This window comes from Sorex fumeus, unplaced genomic scaffold (assembly GCF_029834395.1).
Source record: "Sorex fumeus unplaced genomic scaffold, SorFum_2.1 ptg000129l, whole genome shotgun sequence".
Lineage (NCBI taxonomy): Eukaryota > Metazoa > Chordata > Mammalia > Eulipotyphla > Soricidae > Sorex > Sorex fumeus.
The window spans coordinates 6,291,158-6,308,826 of NW_026606186.1; the positions used below are offsets into that span (position 1 = coordinate 6,291,158).

Sequence of the window (17,669 nt, forward strand, 5' to 3'; positions counted from 1 at the left end):
GCTCAACAAATAAATGTCTTGGCCACCTGGTATACAGGCGCACTGATGGTGGTTAGTAGAAGTAGCACAGTTGTGGTCCACTCACTCATTCTTGTGTCCCCAGGAGCCAGCATGGTCAGTGGCAAGAATGGCAGAGAACATGCTGGGAACTACATTGGCACCTAAATCAGGAACCCAAGCCTGCCACCTCCCCATTGGCAGCAGAGGCTGGCTCTGCCTCCACCTCAGCTCTTGGCACTCACTAACCCCTGGGATCTGGGTAATTGTGGGCCACGATGATGCCCATTTACAAATGCCACCAGTATGGCTGGACAGTGCCATCCCAGACACCCAACCGGGGAGAAGAGACACAGAACCCAACCCAGGCCTTCCAGAACCCGCTCTGCCTGGCTCCAAGCCCCTGCTCCAGGCCCTGAGGCTCCAGGGGGCTGACTACCTGCCCCACATTGGAAGGGCAGGTGTAGGGAAGGGAGACAATGTGACTCCCAACCACAGTAAAGGAGCTGCTGCCGTTCCAGGTTCCAGTGAGATACCTGGGGGCCACCACGGAGGGGTTCAGATCTAACCCTCCCTCCAGGAGTTTAGCAATGCCCACCTCCTAAGCCCAGATAAGACGAGGCAGGCTCAGAGAGGCGCATCTGTACCCTATTGGCTGGCCCTCACCTCCATCAGCTACATCACCAAGCTCTCTGGAAACAAAGCAGCTCCATAGACCCACTAGAGGCATGCTGGGTGTAGGCAGTGGCCCAGGACCTCACCATCCAAGTACCTGCCCTGCCTCCACCATCATCCCACCAAAGGCTTTCCCCCTCCCCCGCTTAGAGACTGGCAAGAAAACTTGGAGGAAATCAAACAGACTTCAACTTCACCCTTGGCGTTTCTGTGTCAAACATCCCTCTGCTACCCCAGTGCACAGTCCCCCAGGACCTGGGCATGGAGGGTGGGTCAAGTCAGATTGGGCTGGACTCAGTCCCACCATCTACACCCCTCCCTTTCTTGTTGGGAGCCCCAAAATGCACACTGACAGCCCTATCACCCCACTCTTCAAGGAATAACTTGGTGAGATGATGTCCCACCTGAAGAGAGTACCAAATGGGGGCTGGGGGCGGGGATTGTGCAGCAGGATAATACAGCAGGAAGGGCATCCCACAAAGTGCCCCAAGCCTGGCCAGGAATGATCTCTGCACTCAGAGTCAAGAGTAAGCTCTGAGCACAGCTGGGCGTGGCTCAAACCACATCAACCCCCCACCCCTGCCAAAAAAAGTGTAAAGAATACGAAACTGCAGTTCAGCAACCGGAGTCATGATTCATGCTAATTTCAATTAATTAACAAGATAATTATTCCAGTTAATCATCCATCCACGGAGCAGTTGTCAGTCTCTGTGGCGGACACTCACATAGCCTCCCTGGATCCTCTAGTCTCAGATGCAGAGTTTCGCTCTGTAAACTGTGGGCTCCACTCCACGGGGACTACTGCGTAACTCAAGGCAGGAGTCATGAAAACATCGTTTTCAAGTTAATTTACGATCAGGGATCAGTAAGTGTTCGATTTGCATACCTACTTTGTATACCCAGGCTCCCATAAAAATTTCTCAGGTGAAAAGGAGTCACAAGTGGAAAATGTTTAAGCAGCCTTAGTAGAAATAATCTATGACACGCACATCACCTATGAGGAAAACAGGGCCCCTTGCAGCTTAGGGACAAGTTTAGGACCACAAAGCAGGTTCAGGGAAGGAGTCAAAGGATTTGAGAAGAGGGTGCCCCAAGCTTGGGTCATTTCAGAATCTGGGATTGTCCACACTGGGGTCTTGAGCATCCTGGAGGTGACAGACAGCAGTGGGCATTCAACATAGGGGTCCTAAGTGACAGTCACACTTAGAGCTCCTCAGTGCTAGGTGGCCAAGAGGGAGCACGCACAGTTCCCCTCAAGGGAAGGGGCAGGGAGGGGGGGTGCCCTTCACTAGCCAAGTCTGACTCTGGGCAGACGGATACCAGTTGGAACTGCTCTCTCCCACGATGCCCCTGCCCCCCAGGGTGATGGACAGTGATGGACAGTGATGGATAATGAGGACGGTGAGGCTCAACAAATAAATGTCTTGGCCACCTGGTATACAGGCGCACTGATGGTGGTTAGTAGAAGTAGCACAGTTGTGGTCCACTCACTCATTCTTGTGTCCCCAGGAGCCAGCATGGTCAGTGGCAAGAATGGCAGAGAACATGCTGGGAACTACATTGGCACCTAAATCAGGAACCCAAGCCTGCCACCTCCCCATTGGCAGCAGAGGCTGGCTCTGCCTCCACCTCAGCTCTTGGCACTCACTAACCCCTGGGATCTGGGTAATTGTGGGCCACGATGATGCCCATTTACAAATGCCACCAGTATGGCTGGACAGTGCCATCCCAGACACCCAACCGGGGAGAAGAGACACAGAACCCAACCCAGGCCTTCCAGAACCCGCTCTGCCTGGCTCCAAGCCCCTGCTCCAGGCCCTGAGGCTCCAGGGGGCTGACTACCTGCCCCACATTGGAAGGGCAGGTGTAGGGAAGGGAGACAATGTGACTCCCAACCACAGTAAAGGAGCTGCTGCCGTTCCAGGTTCCAGTGAGATACCTGGGGGCCACCACGGAGGGGTTCAGATCTAACCCTCCCTCCAGGAGTTTAGCAATGCCCACCTCCTAAGCCCAGATAAGACGAGGCAGGCTCAGAGAGGCGCATCTGTACCCTATTGGCTGGCCCTCACCTCCATCAGCTACATCACCAAGCTCTCTGGAAACAAAGCAGCTCCATAGACCCACTAGAGGCATGCTGGGTGTAGGCAGTGGCCCAGGACCTCACCATCCAAGTACCTGCCCTGCCTCCACCATCATCCCACCAAAGGCTTTCCCCCTCCCCCGCTTAGAGACTGGCAAGAAAACTTGGAGGAAATCAAACAGACTTCAACTTCACCCTTGGCGTTTCTGTGTCAAACATCCCTCTGCTACCCCAGTGCACAGTCCCCCAGGACCTGGGCATGGAGGGTGGGTCAAGTCAGATTGGGCTGGACTCAGTCCCACCATCTACACCCCTCCCTTTCTTGTTGGGAGCCCCAAAATGCACACTGACAGCCCTATCACCCCACTCTTCAAGGAATAACTTGGTGAGATGATGTCCCACCTGAAGAGAGTACCAAATGGGGGCTGGGGGCGGGGATTGTGCAGCAGGATAATACAGCAGGAAGGGCATCCCACAAAGTGCCCCAAGCCTGGCCAGGAATGATCTCTGCACTCAGAGTCAAGAGTAAGCTCTGAGCACAGCTGGGCGTGGCTCAAACCACATCAACCCCCCACCCCTGCCAAAAAAAGTGTAAAGAATACGAAACTGCAGTTCAGCAACCGGAGTCATGATTCATGCTAATTTCAATTAATTAACAAGATAATTATTCCAGTTAATCATCCATCCACGGAGCAGTTGTCAGTCTCTGTGGCGGACACTCACATAGCCTCCCTGGATCCTCTAGTCTCAGATGCAGAGTTTCGCTCTGTAAACTGTGGGCTCCACTCCACGGGGACTACTGCGTAACTCAAGGCAGGAGTCATGAAAACATCGTTTTCAAGTTAATTTACGATCAGGGATCAGTAAGTGTTCGATTTGCATACCTACTTTGTATACCCAGGCTCCCATAAAAATTTCTCAGGTGAAAAGGAGTCACAAGTGGAAAATGTTTAAGCAGCCTTAGTAGAAATAATCTATGACACGCACATCACCTATGAGGAAAACAGGGCCCCTTGCAGCTTAGGGACAAGTTTAGGACCACAAAGCAGGTTCAGGGAAGGAGTCAAAGGATTTGAGAAGAGGGTGCCCCAAGCTTGGGTCATTTCAGAATCTGGGATTGTCCACACTGGGGTCTTGAGCATCCTGGAGGTGACAGACAGCAGTGGGCATTCTCCCGAAAATTCTAGAGGCTCCCTCAGAAGATAGTGCTTAATTTCAGAGCCACCTGACTACTAGTCCCTCAAGACTCCTGCCGGCAGGACCCAGCACACTCCCCCTTCCCCTGGGTACCAAATCCTGCTTCCTGCTTCTGGAAGAGTTTGGAGGATGACAAAGGGACGGGAGAAAAATCAAGAATTGTGCAAAGAGAGAATCCGTCAGTGAGACGGAAGGAGAAGAGCAAGGACACATGTCCCAGGCAGGGGCTGGGGGCAGAGGGAGAGCGGGGTGTGAATTTATCTGAAATGCTTAAATTTTTTTTAATAGCAGCAGGAACTTATTTTCCTGTTGCTTGAGTAATAAGTAACAACTAAGGATTGTTTATAAGAAAGAAAAGCAGCTGTGGGGACAAGACCTGGAAATACACATTTACAAAATCAAAAAAGTGAGGAGCACAGGTTGAAAAAGACAAGATAAAGTGTGTGCGCGCGTGCGTGCGTGCGTGCGTGTGTGTGTGTGTGTGTGTGTGTGTGTGTGTGTGTGTGTGTGTGTGGTGGGAAGTCGGGGAGGGCAGATTAGAGAGTTGAGTTGAAGGAAGAAACTGTTAGAGAAAAAGGCCAGCGCGGGGCAGAAGGTCCCAAGCCCTCCACCCTCCAACCCTTCTCCTCTTCCACAGCCCTGCTGACCTGGAGGACCCGCTTGGTGAGGCCCGTCTTCTGCGCGAGCTGCTTCAAGTCCTTGGCGTCGGGGTTGTGGTTAATGGCAAAGTAAGACTTCATGGTCCGAAGCTGGTGGTGCTTGAAGGAGGTGCGCATGCGCTTGGTCTTCTGGCTGCTTGGGTAGGGCTGGTCCCGGTCCAGGTGCTCCGCCTCGTTCTCATTGCAGCTCAGCGCTGGGGAGGAGACGCAGAGGGAGATGCGGGTGAATCTCCAGACCCACCCAGCGCCAAAAGTGCCGCAAGAGTCTAACCCCCCTCGCCTTCTCCCCGGGGCGAGGCAGAAGCCCCGGTTTGTAAAGGTGAGGTTCAGAAAGAGCCCCTGCCCCTCGTGCCTTGGCTGGGAAACGCTGGATTCGAGGCCGCCAAGTCATTCTGGGCCACCACAACCACCTACAATGGTAATGCCAACAGTCTCCACTCGATGGCTTGTTGACTGAGAGGATGTGCTAAAGGTTCTGACTGGATTGAATCCCCCAAACAATCTTCGGGAACCAGGCACCGTTTTTAGTTTTTTTTTTTTAACAGAAGTTGAAACTGAGACTCAGAAAGGGAAGTGACTAGACCAGGGACTCAGTGGCACCCCAGGGAGCTTCAGGCCCAGGCTCCTCCGATTCCTTCTGGAGCTCCCTGAGGATGAGGATGTGGGCCGTCTCCCTCCCGTCTCCCTACCATCTCCACCTCCATGCTCAGTGTCTGGACAGGCACCTGTAAGGTGCTAATGTCTCTACACTCACTCTCCAGTTGCTCGCATCTCTTCCCACACCCCAAAGATCCGTTGAGAGGCTGCACAGGCTCTGAACTGAAGGTTGAACATTGAATTTTATCTTTAATCCTCTCCACTGCCCTGGAGAGCAGCTGTTTCCCCGGCTTTACAAATGGGGCAAATGAGGAAGGGAGGGAAGCACTCCCCGGAAATCAGAGTGACAGGTTCTAAGTGGAAAGGGAAGGAGGCTAGAGGAAGAAATTAACATGTAATCGGCACCTTAGAGATGCCTTAGACTCCTCATCCATCCTGGAACCTTCGCTGCTCTGGCAAGAGATGCTGCCAGTATTCATCCCATTTTAGAGATTGAGAAACTAAAGCTCAGGGAAATAAAGTCACATGCAGACAGCCCAACTCTCTAGCGGCTGAGCCAAGTTTCCTTCCACCACACCAAAGGCAGGCAATGGCGAAGCAAGACTCTTTGGGGCATCCGTCCTCACCCAGGAGGGGTCCCAGGTTACCTGGACCTGGAAGTTGAGCGGAGGAGGGTGTGTGTTTTGGGGGTCGTGTAGAGAGGATAGGGATGGAATGCACTCCGCCTCAGTTGCTTGGCAAACTGGTGAGTGATGGAGACTTGCAGGACCCCATGCCAAGAGCCTTACACATCTCCCCAACCACCCTGTACCTAAGGTCTGACCTCAGGCAAAGTCTCCTAGGGGAAAAATCCAGCCCCCCTAAAGTGGGCAACTGAGAATACATCGGTGCACCATCGCCTGCCCATAATAAAGCTGCACGACTGAGCCAAACAACAAAAATGCGGGTTCCCAGTTAAATTCGAATTTTAGGTAAAGAAGAGACAATTTTGTGAGCCTGAGAATGTCTCAAATATTACACAGGAATCTAAATATTGGCTGGTGGCTTACCAAATATTCAAGCGCACAGTATCCACATATACCCACATTGTAGGTGTTGTTACTTAAAATGCAAAGGCTGCCCGGGACGTTATTTAAAAGACTTCCCAGGACACACTGACGCTGCTGATGCACTGGCTGTTTACCCGCACGTCGAATGTCGAGCTGGGTACCCCACATTTTGTTGGGAACACTACGCAGAAGTCCTGCGGCTCTCCCAGGAGCTCCGCTCCATCCCTTCCAGAGAGAGTCTGCAGAACCCTGAGTGTGAGCAGCGACACCTTGTCAGGGTCCTTCCCTCCAGGCACCTGAGTTCCCCGCCCAGCCTGCGCTCCTGCACAGAGCAAAGAGCAGGGGTCGGGCAATTGACAGGGGCCCCGAGACTGCCAGCAAGTGGGATTCATGGAAACTGCCCACCCCTCCAGGGAGCAACGCTTTCCTCAGCCCCAATCCCCAGCTGGGGAGATGGGGGGGAGGGGAGGTTGGGGCGGTCCTCCCCATGGGGGATCTCAGGCCCCATCCCTCCTCCCAGCCCCCGCCTGGGTCTTGCTGCTGTTAATGAGCTCCGTGGGGACCCCGGCGCCCCATGCACCCAAGGGACGTGGCCTGAGTGAGGCCTAGAGGTAGGGGGAGGAGGTTCAGGGGAGGTAGGCAGAAAGAGCAGACGAGGGAGAACGAGGCCACTGAGAGAGGGTGAAAGAAGAGAGAGAAAAGGGTTGGGGGGGATGTACAGAGCTTGAGGAAGAAAAAAAAAGACGGAGGGAAAGAAAGGCGGCCAGCCGGCTGTCACAAAGCCAGTCCGCAGCCGGGAGGGGCTGAGGGGAGAGGCCGGCTCAGAAACAGGGTGTGTGAGGGAGGGTCCAGTTAGGAAACCAAATCCCTACGCCCCAGGATGGGGACAGGGGCCCCAAGGCCTTTTCCAAAGCTTTAAAATCCCGGGTGGAGAAAAAGGGAAAAGAAGCACCAGGAGAGGAGGGTGGACGAGAAGGGGGTACAAGGTAGGACTCAGCCAGGCAAGGCGCTGCGGGAGGGGGTGTTAGCAGTTAGACCCAGGTTCCGCTGGTATCTCAGGCCCCGCAGTCCTCCTTACTCTGTCGCCCCGGGTGGGTGGAGATTCTCCAGGATCGAATCCGGGGAGGAGTGAGGGGCCGAGGGGAGGGGAAGACCCGGCTTTCTCTTTCCCCTTTTTTTTTCCTCTCAATTAGGCCGATTCAATGGAGCTAAAGAGCTCGTAAAATCATGAATAATTTACTCGTGATCTGTTATTAACCCATCGGGTTTCGAGCTCTTGTCGCTGGGACTGAACCTGTAATCAAATCTGACTTCGCCTCATTTTACTAAAGACGAGATTGTAGGTTCAATTGTCTAAATAATGGATTGGAATCAAATCAGTAATTACGCCACCAGGCACACACACACACACACACACACACTCACACACACACACTCACTCACACACACACACACACACACACACACAAAGCCAGGACTGGGGGAGGTTCGGGCATCGTCAGTCCGTCAGTCAGTCCGGGCTGGACTCCTGCGGTCTGGGGGGTCCGAGAGAACCCCACTTCAGTTCGGGCCCCTCACTGCCACCCTGGCCTTTGGCCGGCAGGCAGCTGCAGTGGGGGTGGGGGAAGATTTCTGTGCTGCCTCAGGACCCGGCAGTGCTCGGTGCTCAGACAACTGGGGCAGCCAGAGGAGGGCCCCGACCCCAAAGAACTTCCCGACCCGCATGGCCCCCATGGCTCCCGCAGGGGACTGAGCACAGGGACAACAGCCCCCTCCTCAGCTCTCCACGACACTGTTTCCCCCTGGCTTGTAGGAGCCTGTGTGTGTCTGGGCCCTGAGGTGTGGGGACCCTCATCCTGGGAGTCAGAAATGCGCTGGCTCCCAGCACGGACACATGCTGGTCCAGAGCAGCAGCAGCAGCAACAGCAAAGGTCTCCCCACCACCACACCACCACCCTCCCCAACACACACACACACACACACACACACACACACACACACACACACTTCTCCCTCCCGCCCTCACGGTCTCATCTCAGGCCAGAGGGGACTAAGGAGAACAGACCTGGAGAGGCTGGGCTGGACCCAGCACAACCAGGGATGCACCTCTATGCCAGCCCCCACCCAAAAGCCCCCAAATCAGGACACAGGAAGAGATTGACTCCAAGTCGGGGAAGGCGCCAGAGGGACACAGGGACACATGCAGCGATGGCGGAAAGGGGGAAGGAAAGGAGCTGAAAGGGATCAAAGGAAAGAGACCCCCTTCCTGCAGGAGAGATGGCCCGAGTGGAAAACGCCTTGTGGAATCTCAGCCTCAGGCGGGCGCTGTGTCCCCCCACCCCCACCCCAAGGCAGGGGCACAGCAAAAGCATAAATACCTCTCCAGACCTGCTCCCTCTCCACTCCACGCCGGCCTGGGCCTGAGTTGGCGGGGAGGGCAACGTGACATCCCCCACCCATCGACCCCATGGCCCAGCAGGCTTTGTTGGAGGAAATCTGGACTGGACTCTGGTCTGTTTTCAGGGGGAGGAGGTGTGTGCAAGGATGGAAGTTTTAGGGAGCAGCATCCCTCAACAAATCATCGACCTCCGACCTGCCAGCAGCCACCACCTAACAAGCAACTTCGTTGGAGCGAACTGGGGACTCTGGGCCACACCCCACGTTCCTCCCCCAGCCAGCACAGATGGTCAGAGTAAAAGCCCCGATATTTGCCCGCTCCCCGCACAGTCCCGGGTGGGTAAGCTGGGTTTTCCACTCGTTCAGAAGGTAAAAGGCAAAAGAGAACAAAATCTAATCGTCGCCAACACCAACGAGAGAAAGAAAACAAATGCAGATAAACTCTGTTGCTCAGAAGCCCAGGCAGAGACAAACCTCTGCCGGCTGTACAGCCTTCGGGCAGATGTGGAGGGATCCAAGTGCCCCGTCCCAGAAAATCCACAGCTGTCCCTGGCGGGGAGGGGCCCAGGAGGGGGCTGAGCCTGTCCGGGGAAGGCCTGGGGTTCAAAGATGCCGGAAATGCAAAGAAGAAAAGGGGAGAGAAGGGGAAAAAAAAAACTCCTCCACCCTGCCCCGCCGCTAAACCGGGCCTACTCGGGTCTCAGGCCAGCGCGCCGGTTTGCGAGGGTCGGCCTCTGCTCCCAGAGACCCGCTGGCGCCCGGAACACGGAGGAAGGAGCCCGGGAAAACCGATTGAGCCGGCCCGAGCAGCACGCGCGCCCGGCCTCCGACGCGCAGTCCCGGGCATTTCCCCTGAGCCGGGGCCATCTCGGCCGGCCCTCGACCGACCGGCCTCCCCGGGCGCAGGGGCGCAGAGCCCATTGGAGCGCGCGGCCGCGCCTGGGGTAGCCTTGCACTTCGGGCTCAGCAAAAGAGGGGGGAAGGCTCAAACCAAACAGGCGCCGCTTAAAAATAAAAATAATTGCTCAATTGTCGCCGCTCAGTTTCCCGGAGCAGCAAGGTACTAACGCATCTCTCCACCGGCTGCAGCTCAGGGAACGTGGGGCCGGCGGGGCCGGCGGCGTGTGGAGCGTCTAAGGAGCCTTTTCCCAAATTTCGCGGGGCTGAGGGCCCGTGGGGGCGGGTGCTAGGGGCTCCGGGCCCAGAGTTCTACACACGCAACACGCCGCGATTCGCTCGCGGGGCGGCCCGCGGAGGCGCGCGCACTTTAGCCCCCAGCCCTACGGAGGCTACTGGTGCGCCTCGCACTCACCGGCGTTGTAGGCTGCCAAATCGGCCCCCGGGCCCGGGCTCTTGCGTTTCCTCGGCCGCCCCTTCTGCACCGTGCCCACGCCGTTGTAATAGGGAAGGCCCAGCGGATTGGCCCCAGCGGCTCCCAGCCCCGCGCTCTTGGCCGCGGCGGCGGCGGCGGCGGCGGCCGCCACGTCGGCGTGGTTGAAGTGCGCGGGGTATTCGCCCTGCAGCAGCGCCTCGAAGTGCAATCGGCAGTAGACCAGGCTGTCCTTCATACCGAAGTGGTCTCCCGTGGTCAGCATCTTGTTACACGTGGTGCACGTGAAGCAGTTGAGGTGATACACCAAGTCCCGGGCGCGCATCACCATCTCGGAGGCGGAGATGCCCAGGTGGCAGCGGGCGCAGCGCTGCACAGAGAACCGCCTGTAGGGACCATCGAGGGAGGGACTGTGGGGACACACGGTTGGGTATCCCCCCCACATCCCTCCTCCAGGTGCCACTGCTACCTAGGGGGTGGGGGACTTCCCCATTTCAAGGGGGGAATTGGTGGGTCTGAGCTTGGAGGGGAGAAGCAGCATCAGGATGGCCCAGACGGGGCCAAGCCTGAAATCGCCTCTTGATCATTTTCCTGCGTTGCCTACAAAGGCGGCTGCTATACCCAGAGCCTGAGTACGCCCAAACAGAGTTTGCTTTACTAGGGAAGAAACTTCCCTTCCTCAGAGGCTGCCCTTGCCCTCCACACTGACGCCAGGGAACCTTCCAGACCTTGGCCTTTTGGAACAAATACCAGAGAGGTTGTGGAAGGAGGGGAGGAGTACCTATAAGCATACCCTAACTCTAAGTCCAAGTGGCTGAAGCAAGGCACCCGACGAGGAGTTGGGAAGTGGCTCAGTCTTCGCTCCCATCTCTGCCAAAGATCCAGAAATGCCCCAGTCTGACCCCCAAGCCCTCTAAGCAACTTTGCTCCACACCAGCCCAGGCAGCTGCGGTTTGGGGGATTTGGAATCTGTTCCTGTTCCCTCTGGTTGCCCCAATAAATTCTAAAGGAAAAGGGAAGAGAGATCTCTTCCCCCCAACCCCAGGTCATTTAGAGTTGCAGGATGGTGTGTGGGGGGGGGGGGGGCTTCAACTTTTCTCTGGTTCCACTTCACTGCTCCTCCTTGGGAGAGTCCCCAGGAACTGCTGTTTTAGAAAGGTTGTCACCCAATTTGGCGGGCTAAGGGTGGGAGGGGGTTGCACACAGTAGGTCGGACCCTCCCCTGGCACTGGAGGGAAGGTGGTGGGGGCACAGTGGGGGGGGTACCTGTAGTAGTCTTCCTTGCAGTAGATGCTGCCGTCCTTGCTGAAGCAGGTCAGCTCCGACTCCAGGTTGAGCTTGCACTCACAGCACTTGAGACAGCGCATGTGCCACTGCTTGTCCACCGCCAGCAGATAGTAGCGGTCGGAGATCTTGCCCCCGCAGCCGGCGCACAGCGCCGCTCGGTCACTGCTGATGGACGGCATGGTCTGCGGATGGAGGGAGGCGGGAGATGGCCGCACCCGTCAGCCTGTGGCCTGGCGGCTGAGGGGAAACCGGCCTCCGCAGCTCGGGTGAGCCCTGCTCACCCAAGGGGCCTCCGGGGCGCTTCCTCCACCCCCCAAGAACCCCCATCCGGGAGGCCCAGCAGCTAGGCCCTCCCACGCAGCCCCTCCGGCCACTGGCCCGGGGCCCCGTGCTGGCTGGCCGCAGGGAGCTCAGTCCTTCGCTTCTCCCCTTCCTGTCTCCTCTGTCCGATTCCCAGATTCCCCAGGAGGACTGGGGCTGTGCTTGGGGTGGGGTGGGCTGCCTCCTCCACTCCAGTCAGGCCCCTCAGAAGCTCCCCCCCAACCTGTTTCTTAAAGGATCCACCCAAGGGGAGGAGGAACTACCCATCACCATACAAACTGCCCCGGCAGACTTTCTGGTCCCCAACCTGACCGGCCTTGGGGGCCTCTGGATCCAAAGGTTTAGGCCAGGGCAGGTCGAGGCCCTCTCTGACTCAGCGAGGGTCCTCTCTTGGGTCCTGGGACGCGGTGATTCGGGTGCAGGGGCACCCTCAGAGTCCTGGGGTGTAGGACAGGCCTCATCCCCTAACCAAACGGACAGGCTGAGTGGGTTTAACCGGAGAAGAGGCGCTGGCGCTTCTGCTCTGGCTTAGCGAGGGAGCGCTGTCTCTACTCCCCACCGCCTCCGCCTCTAAAGGTCACTTCTGGGCCCGGCTTGGGCAGCTCATCTGGTCCCAGGGGAGATCTGAGGCCAGGAACTAGCTATTTGGGGCTGAGCCGGCGGAGCCAGGTGTGGGGATCCGAATGAACCCTCCTCCCTCGGCGAGAGGCAGGCCGGAGCCTGAACTCCCAGTCCCGGCCAGGCCAAGTCCGGCTAGCCAGGAGGTAGGGGGGAACGCAGTCAACGAACAGCACTGGCCCAGAACTCTCCGACCCCTGCAATCGCACTAAGGAGGGAGCCCGGGGGGCCGGATGGTGGGGAGCGGCGGCCCGTGCCTGCCCGAGCCCCAGCGCTCCGGCTCGGTTCGCTTTCCCAGCGTCGCCAGCGCCGCGGCCGAGTGGTGGAGAGCGGGGGCTGCAGACCAAAGGGTCCCACCAAGCGAGTTGTGTCCCCAGACGTCTGCCCTCCAGCCCGGTCTGCGGCTGGGACTTCTCTCCCACTTGGGTGGAAATGGTCCCTTCCCCTCCGCGGGGTCTGAAATTTCTGTTCGAACCCCCTTTCCCTCGCCCGCCCCACCATCCGGGTTTCCCTGGAGCCGGGAACTGCGGACCTCGCATCTGTCCGCGGAGCCCCAGCGCCCGGTCCCGCACCGCACGAACGACGCTCCCCAAAGTGGTCCCAAACTTCGGAGGGCCAGGCACGGACCGACCGGACCCGGTCCCCGAGGTCGGCCCGGACCCCGCTAGGTGTGCGCCTACCGTCTCCGTGTCGCCGCGGTCGATGGCGGAGCTGATGGCGGGAGCCTCGCTCTTGGCCCTGCGGTCCATCTCGTCGATGACCCCGTGCACCTCGGGGCCCGACAGACTGTGGAACAGCATCGCGGCGGGACCGGCGGGGCCGGGGGCGCGGCTCCTCCGCGGGAGGGCTTGCCCCCCGCCTCAGCTGCCCGGCGCTCCCGGCGCTAACGGGCCCGGTGCATCGCCACCGCGGCCCCGGCCCCGCCCGAGCTCGGCTGCGCCCCCAGGCCGGGCTCTGGGCCTCGGGCGCCCGCGGGCCAGGACGCCTCCCGCCGAGGCACGGGGGCAGCTACATCGCGGGGCGCCTGGGCGGCGGCGCCAAAGCCAGGGTCACGAGGGCACGGGGCGGGAGGGGGAGGGGGGCGGGAGGCGAGGGCAGAGGTTGGCGCCCGCCGCGGGCGCTTTCACGCCGCGGGCATCGCTCTCCCCGCTTCGGCGCCCCGGGCGCAAAGCTGGAGCGCAAACTCTGCCCGAGGCGGCGACGGCTGCGGTCCGGGCTCACCCCGCAGCGGCTTAGGTGCCCGCGGCGGCCCAGCTGCCTGGACCTCTCTCCTCCCCGGGGTGCGCTCCCCTGCCCCAGGCGACCCACTTGGGTGCCCAGTTGGCCGCTGGAGCAAGGGTTTCTCCAAAGCCAGCGAGCCGAGTCGAGCCACCGGGAGAATTGAAGAGGAGGAGGAGGAGGAAGAGGAGGAGGAGGAGGAGGAGGAGAAGGAGGAGAAGGAGGAGGTGGAGGAGGAGGTGGTGGAGGAGGAGGAGGAGGAGGAGGAGAAAAAGGAGGAGGAGCAGAGAGGGAGGAGGAGCCGCCGGCCGCGGGCCCAGCCGCGCGCAAAGCTCTCCAAGAGCGCGCCGAGCCCAGCCCCGGCTCCGCAGTCAGCGCCAGCCAAGCGTCCGCGCCTTTTCTACAGCCGCGCCTGACATCACGTCCTGCCGCCGCGCCATTGGCCGCCCAGCACCCCTGGCCCTGGCAGCGCGTGCTCCGGGAAGGCGGGAGACCCGAGGGGAGGGGAGAAGAAGGGGAGGAGAGGAGCGGCGAGAGGGTGGGAGCTGGTGGGTGAGGCTGGAGGGAGGGGGCACGGAGAGCGCGGGGGGTTGGAGTTTTTAAGCTCCCCAACAGTTCCCTGCGATATCTTTCGAAGGGAAAATGATACCCTCTCTCCGCCGTCTCCATACTAAGGAGGCGTAGCCGGAGGATGCTTGAGGAGGTCTCACTCCGGACACCCCTCGGCCCGCGGCGAAAGAGGCCCCGGCAGAGACGCGGGAGTCGTCGGCCGCTTCCCGTCGAGCTCCGCCTCCGGCCCGGGGCCCCACGCCTCGGGCTGCGAGCATCTCCTGGGGACCCCGCTGAGCCAAGGAGGGAAGAGCGGGTGGGAGCGCCGGCTCCCCGGGAGGGAGGGCGCTCGGCCGGCACGTCCTGGCTACCTGCGCGCTAGGATCCAATTTATAGATCAGCGTGTAGCGCTTTCTGGCTCTCTCAGGCCTGGAAGAGTGGGTTGGGTGAGCGGGGCTTTATGACAAGCCATGGGTTCGAATCTTAGTGGTGCTGATTCAGGTAGAAAGTAATTACAGACAAGTAGATTTAATTTCTCCTTAGCCTGTTCCTGAGCTTTACCAATGTGGGGAGGCGGAAAAAGAGAAATCCCCCCCTGGATATGCTAAGAAAGGAAAAAATTGTGGAGGTAAAAATGTCTGTTATATAGTAGGTGCTTAGCAAAGTTTTCTTTACTGTTCCTTTTCCATCTCCTCTTTCCTGTTAAAAACTTTCCCACTCTGGATACCAGTAACGTCGCCCAGTTCTGAATGACCACAGGCCTCTCTCATGGCGCAAGGTGCTTCATGCCGCAACCCGGGTGCCATGGGGTGTGGACCACATGTTCAAGGACAAACACCTTGGCCTGCCTGGGAAATCCCATGCCACCCCAGCGCCCACCCTTCAGGCTCAATTTAGAGTCTTTGTAGGTGTCTGGTGAAGGCAGGGTTTAGGAAATAAGTGATGGTGGAGAAAAATGGAAGGAGAAAGTCCCTTTTGGACTTCAGTTCGTATCTCCCAGGTCTGCTTTGTGGGGGAGAGATGGGTCTCTGCAAGTTTCTCTCCCTGAACACAGCCCGAGGCAGCCCTGAGCCCTACTAGCCTCCACATGGGATCTGTAACTTTCAGACAGAAATAGATGTATGTGCCTTGCTCCTAATGCCTGCATGAAAATGCACGTGTCCATCTCTGCTGCTGAACACGCTGATACAAACCTCGAATACCATCTGAGCTGCTTGGGCTGCTGTGCGGCTACCAGTGTATGTGGGGTGGGGGCGGGGGGGGGAGCATAAGCCCAGGTCCAGTGCCAGGCGGGTGGATGCTGTTGTTTCTCCACCTTAAATTATTCCGTGCACCACTGGCAGGCTCAGATACTTCCACCTAAGCCCTCTGTATGTATATTGCAAAAGCTCCTGAACTTACACGGGATGTACACGCTGCACACGCGCACAGATGCCCCAGCGCGGCGAGGGAAGGATCATAAACCCACAGACGCGCCTGCCCGCCTGTCCGCGCGGACTTGGGCTTGGGCACCCCAGGCACACGGACACCTACACCACTACACAAGCCTGTTTCACTGACCCATCCGGGCCCTTTTCTTTCAAAGAAAGTGGGGAACGAAAACCTAATCTGGGAGTCACCGGGGTTCAACTGGAGGTCGCCCAAGGTGTAGAAAAAAAAATCTCTAAGAAGGCAGGACGTTTGTCCCGGGTGCAGTTGGGCAGTTGGGCACCCAGCCTGGGTGAGCTCAACCAGGCTGAGAGAACTCGAGAAGCTGAAGCCTTTAGAAGCAGGGGGAGGGGGCGGGTGCACTCCAGAACTCTCGAGCCCTCGTCCCGAGAAAGGGGGAAACCCATTCTGCGGCTCTTCACCCCCTCCGCCACTCCCCCTTGGGAATGAACGTGATCAGGCCGCCACACTTCAGGCCTGCTTCCCACGCGCCCCTTCGGCGGACCCCAGATTCCAGGGCCGCGCGTGCCTGATGGAGCCCTCCGAGTCGCGGTTGGGGCGCGCTCCGGTTCTCCAGAGGCGCCGGCGCGTCTCGCATCCTTCGCCCGGCGGGATGCGGGTGCGCGGGCCCGGGGCTCAGAGGCCGGTCCCTTTAGCGTAGTCTCCCCGCAACCCAAAGGAGGGCGGAGGAGGGGGGCGAGGGACGTCACCCAACCACGGAGCCGGGTCCGCGGAGACTAAACAAGGAGAGGAACAGGCTGTAAACACACATCCTGACACGTGAGTGACATTTACACGGTGCGAGCAGCCGCGCCGCCGCCGCCGCCGAGGGGGAAGGCAGGAGGTGGGGGGCGCAGCGCCCGCAGGTAAACGGAAACAGCGGCCCCTCCCCCAAGGGGGGACCGAATCCCTGAATCCCTCGAACTTGCTTTTTTTTTTTTTTGGTGGGAGGTGACAGGTGAACGGGATGCAGGTCTGGCTCCCCTCGCCGCTGCCTACCTCCCCACCATCTGCTTCCTCGCAGACAAGCAGACCCGGCGCATAATGAGGTAGCAGCCTCCAGCCGGCCACCGTGACTAACTCAGAACAAAAGCGCTCCCTCCACGCCTCTCCCAACAAAGGGGCCACCAGTCCCGGCGCTCCCCGAAGGCTGCGGGGCTCCCGGCTGCCGGCTTCGCGGAGCTGTCGCGCGCAAACTTCGCGGGGCTCCCGGGGCTGCAGGCGCCACCGAGCCGGGGCCGCGGAGGGAGGAAGCCACATGCCACCCGGAGAAAGTGAGGACGGGCCCAGCGGACACGGGGGAGCGGGGGTGGGGTGGGGGCGGCGGGGGGCACCCGAGCGCCGCGGAAAGAGGGTGATTGATCAGCGCGCCGTGCCCGGCGCTCGGGCCCGTTATTAGAGGCGGCTAAAGCAGAGCCGCGCAATAACCTCCGAATCGCCAACTAATTGACGCTGCGGGCGACTCCTTCATTGTGCGCGCTGGTTTTATGTCTTCATAGCCGGTGATTGACAAGGTGTAATTAGTCATCTCACTCGGTGATAAACATGGGCACCCTCCTCCCGCGGCATCAGGCCGTGTGTACCAGCAGAGGAAGCGATAGTTGACGCTGATATACCATTAAATCAAAATGAAGACGTTCAGAAGTGTGTGTTTGCTGTGACGCTCTGATGGTTTATTTCTCAAATACGGCACCAACAGATTTACTTGATTTGCAAGTTAACTACAACATTAACTGGTTTTATTTATTTTGCCTCTTCTTTCCTCTTCCTAGGCAGGGATGTTGCTTTTGGAGAATGTGAAGACAGTTTGCTTCTTGACAAGCGAGCGAGCCGGCGCCCAGATTTCTGCAGCCTCTCTGAGTCTCCCCGAGAGGGGAAAAAAACGCAGGCAGAGAGAAAAAGGCGGATTGGGAGTCACGGGGTAGAATTCTGGAGAGGGGTGGGGGAAGCCGATCTCCGATCTCCGGACCCCAGAAGAGTGCCTCTGCTCCCCTTACCCTGTGGGTACTGAAAATCCTGAAACTCTGTAGGGGATTGGGGCTGGGGAGGCTCCTTGGATCATCACTGCAAAGAAGGAAGAGGAGAAAACAGCATTTCTCCTCTGCCTGCCTGCAGAAAGGGCCTTGTTCTGGAAGCTGTTGGCTGCAGACACGGGCTGGTTACTTGCCTCATTCTCTGAGAAAGTGTAATGCCCTGCGTTGCACCACTCAGCAAATTATACTCCTAGCTTTCCAAAGTGGGTCTTGCTTAGGGCTGTGTGTGTGTGT

The 17,669-nt window shown here is 58.7% G+C and overlaps 1 protein-coding gene across 2 annotated transcripts in view; it reads right to left on the bottom strand.

Annotated features, from left to right (window-relative positions):
• Positions 1–17,669, bottom strand: part of LHX2 (LIM homeobox 2) — a 37,379-nt gene that overhangs the window by 12,257 nt on the left and 7,453 nt on the right. Inside the window, exons 1-4 of one of the 2 annotated variants that reach the window (XM_056138670.1) lie at positions 12,888–13,101; positions 11,248–11,450; positions 9,964–10,367; positions 4,597–4,802 (exon numbers count right to left, since the gene is read on the bottom strand). In XM_056138670.1, the coding sequence (XP_055994645.1) occupies positions 4,597–4,802; positions 9,964–10,367; positions 11,248–11,450; positions 12,888–13,007 (933 nt within the window). In that variant the 5' untranslated portion in view covers positions 13,008–13,101. Of the gene's footprint in view, positions 1–4,596; positions 4,803–9,963; positions 10,368–11,247; positions 11,451–12,887; positions 13,102–17,669 lie in introns of those variants that run through there. The other variant, XM_056138671.1, reaches the window with a different exon arrangement.